General features: G+C 45.2%; 1 protein-coding gene across 1 annotated transcript in view; it reads right to left on the bottom strand.

Annotated features, from left to right (window-relative positions):
* Positions 1 to 10,689, bottom strand: part of loxhd1b (lipoxygenase homology PLAT domains 1b) — a gene marked incomplete at both ends in the record, with an annotated part of 48,280 nt that extends 37,591 nt beyond the window's left edge. Inside the window, 8 exons of the mRNA XM_080851917.1 lie at positions 1 to 37; positions 2,096 to 2,244; positions 2,485 to 2,583; positions 4,079 to 4,263; positions 5,314 to 5,394; positions 6,973 to 6,984; positions 7,496 to 7,610; positions 10,398 to 10,689. The exon at positions 1 to 37 is cut by the window's left edge and continues 87 nt beyond it. Coding sequence (XP_080708043.1) covers positions 1 to 37; positions 2,096 to 2,244; positions 2,485 to 2,583; positions 4,079 to 4,263; positions 5,314 to 5,394; positions 6,973 to 6,984; positions 7,496 to 7,610; positions 10,398 to 10,689 — 970 coding nt within the window. The remainder of the gene's footprint in view (positions 38 to 2,095; positions 2,245 to 2,484; positions 2,584 to 4,078; positions 4,264 to 5,313; positions 5,395 to 6,972; positions 6,985 to 7,495; positions 7,611 to 10,397) is intronic.
* Between the last annotated feature and the right edge of the window lie 244 nt (positions 10,690 to 10,933).

Here is a 10,933-nt window from a genome sequence, read left to right as displayed (position 1 = left end):
CATAGATGGTCTTGTTCCCCATATCATCCAGAGACACCTGTCAGAGAAAAAGCACCAAAGACGGGTTTGATAAAAACAAAGAAAGTTAAGAAACGCTTTATTGATATGGTATTTTGATTTGCCTATCACAACTAGATGTCCATTTTCATACTGGCAGATGGTAGATAAGATAGATAAATACGTTATTAATCCCGTGGGGAAATAGATGGGAGACGTATTCAAGCTGAAGGGCATTTAGACAACAGAAAGGGTGTTTTATGGGTGAAGACTAAAGTCACATTTCACAGGTTTACCTGTTGATTATGTGTTTTACCCCAGACCAGTGTATTCACCACAGACCATTCCAGTGTATTTACCACAGACCAGTGTATTTACCCCAGACCAGTGTATTTACCCCATACCTCAGACCAGTGTATTTACCCCATACCAGTGTATTTACCCCATACCAGTGTATTTACCCCATACCAGCGTATTTACCCCAGACCAGCGTATTTACCCCAGACCAGTGTATTTACCCCAGACCAGTGTATTTACCCCATACCAGTGTATTTACCCCAGACCAGTGTATTTACCACAGACCATACCAGTGTATTTACCACAGACCTTAGACCAGTGCATTTACCCCATACCAGTGTATTTACCCCATACCAGTGTATTTACCCTATACCAGTGTATTTACCACTAAGCTGTCAATGTAAGACAGTTAGTTAAATGTGTAACAGAACATGACTTTAATTCCAAACAGCAGCAGGGTGTGCGAAGGCTGCCTGTATCAGAGGGTGTATATGTGTGTGTGTGTGTGTGTGTGTGTGTGTGTCGGTGTGTGTGTGTATGCTGTCGCGGCGTGCTACCTAACAGGAGAGCCCTCAGCTAGGGTGTCTGTTGCTAGGTAAGACAATCCTGTAAAATAAGCTGGTGTTTCCTTTCAGCTGGAGATAGAGTGACGGAGCAGCGCGAGAAAATGATCTCACTTGCAGAGGCAATAAGCCCCGCCCAGCCCAGCTTAAGGACCATGGCAGAGTTGGGGGGTGAGGCTGGTCAGCTTATGAACACACGCTATGAAGCGCACAGGCACACACACACGCTATGAAGAGCTCAGGCACACACACACACACACACACACACACACACACACACACACACACACGCTATGAAGCGCACAGGCACACACACACACACACACACACACACACACACACACACACACATTAAGAGCACACACACACACACACACACACACACACTATAGAGAGCACAGTCCCCATAGGCAGAGATCCGGGGAGGGACGGATCAAAAAGATGGCAAAACGTTGTCGCGGGGGGAGGAGGCGGGATCATCTGCAATTTCCCGGGGAATTACTCTCTGAAACTTGACGGTGTATAGTCCCCCCTACAATGAAATTGGATCTCCGCCACTGATATGAACACACGATATAGCGAGCTCTGGCACACACACTATAGAGGCCACAATGAAACTGGGGGCGTGGTCAGTCAGTGAATCACAGTCAATATTTGTTTGATCATTTTCAGATTTCTTTTTCTCATTTCATTCCTTGCATCCCTAGTGTATCCTCTGCATAGAGTGGATGGCAATTTCAAGCATTTGACTTCTACTCAAATAAGTCACACACATAGCCTTGAGTATCAATTAAAATCACCAGTCAGTTTTTTCTTTTTAAATTTGATTCTAACACTTTCAGAGAATTTGGCAACCCTTGATCTCCTATCTTGCTAGAGAGTCCAATTGACACCCAAGTGGAATGCACTCCTGGGGAGGGATGGGTGGGTTGTGGTGGGAGGGTGTCTGTTTTATTTTATTTTTGTTTTTGTTATTGTTTGGTTTTTTGTGTGATGTGTGATGTTTGTTTGCATTTGTCTTCTCTGTTGTTTTTGTTTGTGAATGAAAAAGGAAACATGTTGCTGTCAACTGCTAATTTCACTGCTATGTGTTTCCCAATAAACATATTTGAAACAAATTTGATTCTAACAAATCCCCACTGGTGCTGTTTGTACTGTATGCCAGGGCTCTCTCTGGGTGAGTCCTCGTGCAGTATTGATAACCAGACTGTAACCTAAGGCCAGGCTTGTCTACCTACCTTGTCCACAAACCAGCCTGCCGATGATCCTTTGTTGTTGTGGCCAATCGTGATTTTCCGGACTCTTCCCAGGTTTGGCGCCTCAATCGTAAACTTGTCCTCTGTGCCTCGCTCAAAGTTGTTTTTGTCATTGTCCAATCGCCTCTCCCCTAGAGAAAACAAGGTAAGGTCAGCCTTTAGTCTTTATAGAATCAATGCAGGTGATATAGCTCACTTCAAATAAAGGAGTCGCATTTCTCCATGTTTGCTGTCTTATAAAGACCATGAGGCTTATTTGTCTTTCATAACTACGGACAACCTTGTTTAAATGATTTAAATGTTCTAATCTTTAAATATGGGGCAAATGCACACTTCCTAATGTCATGTAAAAATATTAATGTTGCATTTACCTGTGTCTCCAAACTCCCCAAAAATATTGATGAAGACGTCTGCATCTGTTCCACTTCCCTTAACATCGGCAGTAAACACACTTACCACATATTTATTGTCTGTTCGAAAGAAACACACAAACATATGACACACAAATGTTGAACTGCTAGAAAAAGTGCAAATACTTTATATTATATATATATATCAAATATTATACATATTTAATTATATTATAATATTAGACATGAGTAAACACTTCTGAGTCATGATATGGTTGACATACAATGTTGACATATGCGTTTCAAAATATCCAAAAGCCATGATTCCCTCGGTAAGGTCAGGTGATAACAGGGGCAGTCATCATGGACCATCTTATTCAATCGATTATGTAACAGCACAACCATAGTCCATTCTTGTTGATGCAAATACGTTTAAAAGACATACCAAGTAATTTTCCCATCCAACATTGTTTAACTGAATGTCTGGATAGGGAAGACTTTTGATTAAAGGCACCCAGTGCAACTTTATAGGCTTGAGACTCGAAAAATAAACATTCAATTTCTAGTCTTTTTTACACGTAGTAAGTTTCAATAACTCCATACCATTATATATCGACACTGATAGAAAATCGTTAACAACACCAATCGCCGGTGGGGAGAGGCCATTTTACATTGACTGGAATCATGCTTTATTTATTGGTGGCACCAATAAATAAAGATTTGGGGGGAAAACGGCGGTTTACGATTTTCTATCAGTTCTCACCACACAACGACGTCTCATCTTTGCTCCTTGAATGTCGATATGTAATGGTATGGAGTTATTGAAACTTACTACGTGTAAAAAAGACTAGACATTGAATGCTTATTTTTAAGCCTCGAATGTTGCACTGGGTGCCTTTAAATATAAAGCCCTGACATTTTACTGCGCAGTCTGAGTGGGTTCTCTTAGTTGTGTGGTAGAACCTTAGAAGCTGATAATTGGAGGCCTTAATGTTTTTTTTTGTATCTTATCCTTATAGGGGAACCCTCAAATATTTAGAAGGAAAACAGCTTTCTAGCAGTAGGTGAAAGTGAAAGTGTGACTATGTTCTGGCAGAGATAGTGACACACACACACACACTCTGAATTTGATCTCTGCATTTTACCCATCCAGGGTAGTGATACACACAGCACACAGTGAAGTGAAGCACACTAACCCGGAGCAGTGAGCTGCTTTTGAGCGCCCGGGGAGCAGTGATAGGGGTCAGTAGCTAGTATCTATCAGAATATTCTCTTGAAACGAGTAAAACTATCAACCAGCTCTGTAATGACTATTTTTTTCCAAGCGTATGAAAAGGGCACATGTGTGTGTGTATATGTGAGTGTATATGTGTGTGTGTGTGTGCGTGTGTGCGTGTGTGTGTGTGTGTGTGTGTGTGTGTGTGTGTGTGTGTGTGTGTGTGTGTGTGTGTGTGTGTGTGTGTGCGTGCGTGCGTGTGTGTGTGTGTGTGTGTGTGTGTGTGTGTCTGTGTCTGTGTCTGTGTCTGTGTGTCTGTGTATATGTGTGTGTGTGTGGTCTGTGTGTGTGTGTGTCTGTGTGTGTGAGTGTGTGCGTATGGAAAGGGCTCACACACACATTTTGGCATGTCCATGGGATCCGAGGTGCCCAGCAGGTCCCTCACGAACAGGTGGTCTGCCTCGTCCTTGCTCAGCCAGTTGTTGCAGGCGAAGTAGAAGCGCAGGTGCGGCCGGTTCATGTCCGTCACCGTCACGCGGTCCAGGAACCAGCTGGCATTCAAGCCCGTGTTATCGTGTTCGATTCTGGAGCGCAGACAAAGAAGGAGCAAATGTCACCCTCTTCTACATGTGTCTCCACACAGAGAGCTCACACTCTCACACAGAGACACAGCTCGTCTCCACACACACATCTCACACTCTCACACACACACACAGCTCACACTCTCTCACAGAGACACAGCTCATCCACACACACATCTCACACTCTTTAGCACAGAGACACAGCTCATCCACACACACATCTCACACTCTCACACAGAGACACAGCTCGTCTCCACACACACATCTCACACTCTCACACAGAGACACAGCTCATCCACACACACACATCTCACACTCTCACACAGAGACACAGCTCATCCACACACACACATCTCACACTCTCACACAGAGACACAGCTCGTCTCCTAACACACATCTCACACAGAGACACAGCTCATCCACACACACATCTCACACTCCTGCACAGAGACACAGCTCATCCACACACACATCTCACACTCTCACACAGAGACACAGCTCATCCACACACACATCTCACACTCTCACACAGAGACACAGCTCATCCACACACACACATCTCACACTCTCACACAGAGACACAGCTCATCCACACACACACATCTCACACTCTCACACAGAGACACAGCTCATCCACACACACACATCTCACACTCTCCCACAGAGACTCAGCTCGTCTACACACACACATCTCACACTCTCACACAAAAACAGCTTGTCTCTACACACACACATCTCACACTCTCGCGCAGAGACACAGCTCATCCACACACACATCTAATCTATTACACACATTACTGATAAGGTACACTTATTAAAGCTATGAGACACTTTACTGATAAGGTACACTTATCTAATCTATTACACACATTACTGATAGTTTTCAGCTCTGACGTAGCCTAAGGCCTTGAGGCGCTTGGCAAACTGCAGTGTTCAGTCCATGACATGAGGATAGGCACAGGGACAACACCAATCTCAGAAAGCTATTTCAAGGTGTGTATTGTGTCTTATGAGTAATCAAAATGATTGATTTGCTCTGACAGTAAGGCATACCTTAACTTTTTCAGAGGCCCAACATTGTGAGTTTTCAGCCGGAAAACATCCGTTTTGCTTTTCTCAAAAGCCGTTCTGCTCCTGTAAGTAACGTTAAAGAGACAAGAAGGTGATCCAGAAATATACGCCTGAGGCAAACGGCTCAAGTACATTTACAGTTCATTAATATTTCACACCATTTACAAACTAACTGGCATAAACCAGAGAACATTCAGAATGGAACAGAAATGCTGTGGGATCATTTATTAACCAACAAACAAAACTGTAGAGTAGAGTACAGCAATCCTGGTCACAATTACAAACACACGTAGCTCCCCCTTTTAGGATTAATAAGGCCATTTTGAGCCACACGAAAAACACATGAACCTGCAGGAACATGCACCTCCGCTGCCCTAAAGGGGTGTGTGTGTGTGTGTGTGTGTGTGTGTGTGTGTGTGTGTGTGTGTGTGTGTATATGTGCGTATGTGTGTGTGTCTGTGTGTGTGTGTGTGTGTGTGTGTGTGTGTGTGTGTGTGTGTGTGTGTGTGTGTGTGTATGTGCGTATGACTGTGTGTGTGTGTGTGTGTGTGTGTGTGTGTGTGAGTGTCAAAGTCACACCCCACCGAAGTACCACACAAAACAATCAAAACACAAAGATTTATAAACTTATAAACTTACAGTAGTATGTTTTCAATAGTTACACCATGCCCCAGCTACCCATGGTGTAGCTATTTAAAACACATACTGTATGAGTCACACTTACTTAAAGCACAGCACTACTAACAGCACCAAGACAGCAAATCAGAAGACTCAAATATTCTTATCTAATTGAGGACTACATATGTATGTCTTGTTCACATGCCATTGCATCAGTCTCCCTGGTATGCAATGCCATGCATAAGGGTAGTCCAGCACACATACTCACACATACTCTAATTAATACCAACTTTACAGTTATGGTTACAGAAATATAAACACATAGTACTGTGTTGCACTCTTTTATTTTTTGACAACACTGTGCTATGCATTTCTGAAATAACTATTTGATATTCCTATCACTGAAGCTCTGGACAGTCATATTCTAGCCTTTCACCATGGGGTGCTGGGTCAGCCTGAGAATGTGTGAAGGATTGAGTAGAAGGCGGGTTACAATGTCTACAACTGTTCAGTGTAGTTTTAATTGCATAATAATTTTTATGTTTTTCTTCTATGAATGGAGATTTGTTTTTCACTGTTACACTGTTCGCAATAGAACATACTATTTTTTCTGAACACCTTTAAGCCCATTGGGTTGGTACCCACTTTGCCCTCTTGACATGACAGTGTGTGAGGTGTTGAAGTGTGTGACGTGTTGAAGTGTGTGACGTGTTGAAGTGTGTGACGTGTTGAAGTGTGTGACGTGTTGAAGTGTGTGACATTGTTTTGCTTTCATGTCATGGCTGAGGATAATTATGCATATTTAATGGAGGCCCTCACGGTTATGGCTGCCAGCACAAAGGCTCGGAAGCCTCATGGTAGAAGGTTCTAGAATATCATGTCCAGTAATTAGAAGGTTCTAGAATATCATGTCCAGTAATTAAAAGGCTCAGTCAAACATCACAACACAATCAGGAAGTAATCCTCAGAGTCGCTTTCCCTTTCATCGGGAACTTAAAGAGAAAACCCTTCAAATACTAATACCTCTTTTCTGTGCTGTGGAGGTGGAGAGAAATGACAAGGTTTAGAATTCTCAATCACTCACGTGAACAGTCTGGAGGCTCTCCAGTGCCTAACTGACTACATGACGAGCAAAATAGTCTCAGGTTTTGCAATTACGACAGAATGAATCCGTATGCATTATCGACAAATAATCTCACAATTATGACAGAATGAATCCGTATGCAGGATTAACACAAAATCTCACAATTATGACAGAATGAACCGCATGCAGGATTAACACAAAATCTCACAATTACGACAGAATGAACCGTATGCATGATCAACACAAAATATCTCAAAAGGCTGACTTGTCAGACATGGGGTCTGTTTTTCTTTTTGTTGTATTGTTATGAAGAAATGACAAAAGTGCGTGTGGAACGGCACCCGTGGCACACAGGATGTGTGTGTGTGTGTGTGTGTGTGTGTGTATGTGTGTGTGTGTGTGTGTGTGTGTGTGTGTGTGTGTGTGGAACGGCACCCATGGCACACACAGGATGTCACTCACTTGCTGGCCAGATGCAGCTTGGGTGTGATGCCATACTCCCCAAACAGAGTGACAAATATATTGGCATCTGTGCCGGCTCCGCTGACGTCTCCTGTGATGGTCACCACCTCATACACTGCCAGGGGTACAAGCCCACAGACACAGAGAGGGACAGTGAGAGACTGACGCCCACATACACACAGAGGGACAGTGAGAGACACAGACACACAGAGAGGGACACAGACACACAGACACACAGAGAGGGACACAGACACACAGAGAGGGACAGTGAGAGACACAGACACACAGATAGAGAGAGAGAGACACAGACACACAGACACACAGAGAGAGACACAGACACACAGACACACAGAGAGGGACACAGACACACAGATAGAGAGAGAGAGACACAGACACACAGACACACAGAGAGAGACACAGACACACAGAGAGGGACAGTGAGAGACACAGAGAGACACAGAGAGAGACACAGACACACACACAGAGGGACAGAGAGAGACACAGACACACACACAGAGGGACAGAGAGAGACACAGACACACACACAGAGGGACAGAGAGAGACACAGACACACAGACACACAGAGGGAGACACAGACACAAAGAGAGGGGCAGTGAGAGACTGACGCCCACAGACACAGAGGGACAGTGAGAGACACAGACACACAGAGAGAGACAGTGAGAGACACAGACACACAGAGAGAGACAGTGAGAGACACAGACACACAGCAAGAGAGGGACAGTGAGAGACACAGACACACAGAGAGGGACAGTGAGAGACACAGACACAAAGAGAGAGACAGTGAGAGACACAGACACACAGCAAGAGAGGGACAGTGAGAGACACAGACACACAGAGAGAGACAGTGAGAGACACAGACACACAGCAAGAGAGGGACAGTGAGAGACACAGACACAGACACAGACACACAGAGAGAGACAGTGAGAGACACAGACACACAGAGAGGGACAGTGAGAGACACAGACACACAGAGAGGGACAGTGAGAGACACAGACACAGACACACAGTGAGAGACACAGACACAGACACACAGAGAGGGACAGTGAGAGACACAGACACACAGAGAGGGACAGTGAGAGACACAGACACACAGAGAGGGACAGTGAGAGACACAGACACAGACACACAGAGAGGGACAGTGAGAGACACAGACACACAGAGAGGGACAGTGAGAGACACAGACACAGACACACAGAGAGGGACAGTGAGAGACACAGACACACAGAGAGGGACAGTGAGAGACACAGACACACAGAGAGGGACAGTGAGAGACACAGAGAGGGACAGTGAGAGACACAGACACAGACACACAGAGAGGGACAGTGAGAGACACAGACACACAGAGAGGGACAGTGAGAGACACAGACACACAGAGAGGGACAGTGAGAGACACAGACACAGACACACAGAGAGGGACAGTGAGAGACACAGACACACAGAGAGGGACAGTGAGAGACACAGACACAGACACACAGAGAGGGACAGTGAGAGACACAGACACAGACACACAGAGAGGGACAGTGAGAGACACAGACACACAGAGAGGGACAGTGAGAGACACAGACACAGACACACAGAGAGGGACAGTGAGAGACGGACGGCTGCCTTTAGGACCCCACAGCAGGGGATGGCCCACGATCAAGGCTTCCCTAGTGAGCACTGATGCATAATTAATGTGTGTGTAACTCAGGCTGTGTGTGTGTGTGTGTGTGTGTTGTGTGTGTGTGTGTGTGTGTGTGTGTGTGTGTGTGTGTGTGTGTGTGTGTGTGTGTGTGTGTGTGTGTGTGTGTGTGTGTGTGTGTAACTCAGGCTGTGTGTGTGTGTGTGTGTGTGTGTGTGTGTGTGTAACTCAGGCTGTGTGTGTGTGTGTGTGTGTGTGTGTGTGTGTGTGTGTGTGTGTGTGTATGTGTGTGTGTGTGTGTGTGTGTGTGTGTGTGTGTGTGTGTGTGTGTGTGTGTGTGTGTGTGTGTGTGTGTGTGTGTGTGTGTGTGTGTGTGTGTGTGTGTGTGTGTGTGTGTGTGTGTGTGTGTGTGTGTGTAACTCAGGTTGCTGTTTGACACTGAGACATGGCAGACACGCTCCAGTGGGCAGCGTCAGCCTCAGACCACTCATCAGAGGTAGAGTGTGTGAGTGTGTGTGTGTGTGTGTGTGTGTGTGTGTGTGTGTGTGTGCCCTACATGTCATTTGTAATTAAGCTTGATTTGCTTGTACACAAGGCTTCACAGGCATGCTAAATTATGCACATCAAACTCATAACATATGCAAAGTGTCATTTCAAAAACATCTTGACAATTTAGGGGTTACGTTTTTACCCCTACCGGAGGTAGAACTAAACCCAACAATGTTTTTCCTCATCTCTAAGGTCTCCCCTATATGAAATGGATTCTTGCATACAAATATTTTACTGCAAAAATGGTTAATTTGATTGATATTGTTATACACCCCAAAACTGAAAAATATCTAAAATATAGCCTGGCCGTATGGGAGTTCAGACATATAAACTGATGCAGGTTGAGAACACAATATCTGAGAGCTTTGAAACTTAACATGCTTGTAGTCAGGATGTTGCTTTATCTACTTGAAAAGACTAGATGTGAATATCTTGTTGTATGCTTTATATACAGACCTAGGAACACATACCTGAAATAAGCGGACATGTCAAAAAATAACCCTTGAGCTGGCCCCGGTGCTGCTACTGAGGCTGGTTCTGCCTGATCAACTGAGTCACTGTAGCGGGGGAGGCTCGAGGGGGTGGCAGGGGATGGTACACAAACATAACCATGGAAACAACTGCATACAAAAACATGACTATCGCGCTATCTATCTATCTATCTCAATGTCATGTCATCATGTCATGATTCACGAGTCCACTCGACTTTACCTTTCTTCTTGTGGTACTCATCCTCGTAGTTTTCCACGGTGGCCTCGTTGTAGTTCTTCAGCTCGTTCTCGTAGATCTCCACATAGTCCTGTTGCTTCGACTTCTTCTTGCCTTTCTTGTCCTTCTTGTTGTCGTCGTCGCTCTCCGCTCCCTTCTTGCCCTTCTTGTCTTTTTTCTTCTTCTTTTTGGCGTCCTCCTCGTCCCCCTCCCCCTGTTCGGCCGCGTCCTCCTCGTCCTTTCCCTTGTCTTTCTTCTTCTTCTCGTCTTTGGATTTCTTGTCTTTGGAACCCATGTTGGCGTCGGCGTCCTTCTTCACGACGGAGGATCCTCTCTTCTTCTTCCTCTGGCTCTCCCTCTCGTCTCCCCTGCTCTCTAGCACCACATCAGGAAGCTTCTCTGCTCTCGTCTTCTGGCCTTGGTCCTTTGCGTCATCGCTGTCGCTGCTGCTGCTGCTGCTGCTCCGCTCTCCCCGGTTCGACCCATCGCTCCTCACCTCATCATCTTCCTCCTTCTGCTGCACTCTCTTCCTCTTCCTC

Source organism: Sprattus sprattus (assembly GCF_963457725.1).
Source record: "Sprattus sprattus genome assembly, chromosome: 15".
Taxonomy (NCBI): Eukaryota; Metazoa; Chordata; class Actinopteri; order Clupeiformes; family Clupeidae; genus Sprattus; species Sprattus sprattus.
This window is presented reverse-complemented; position numbering and strand designations above follow the sequence as displayed.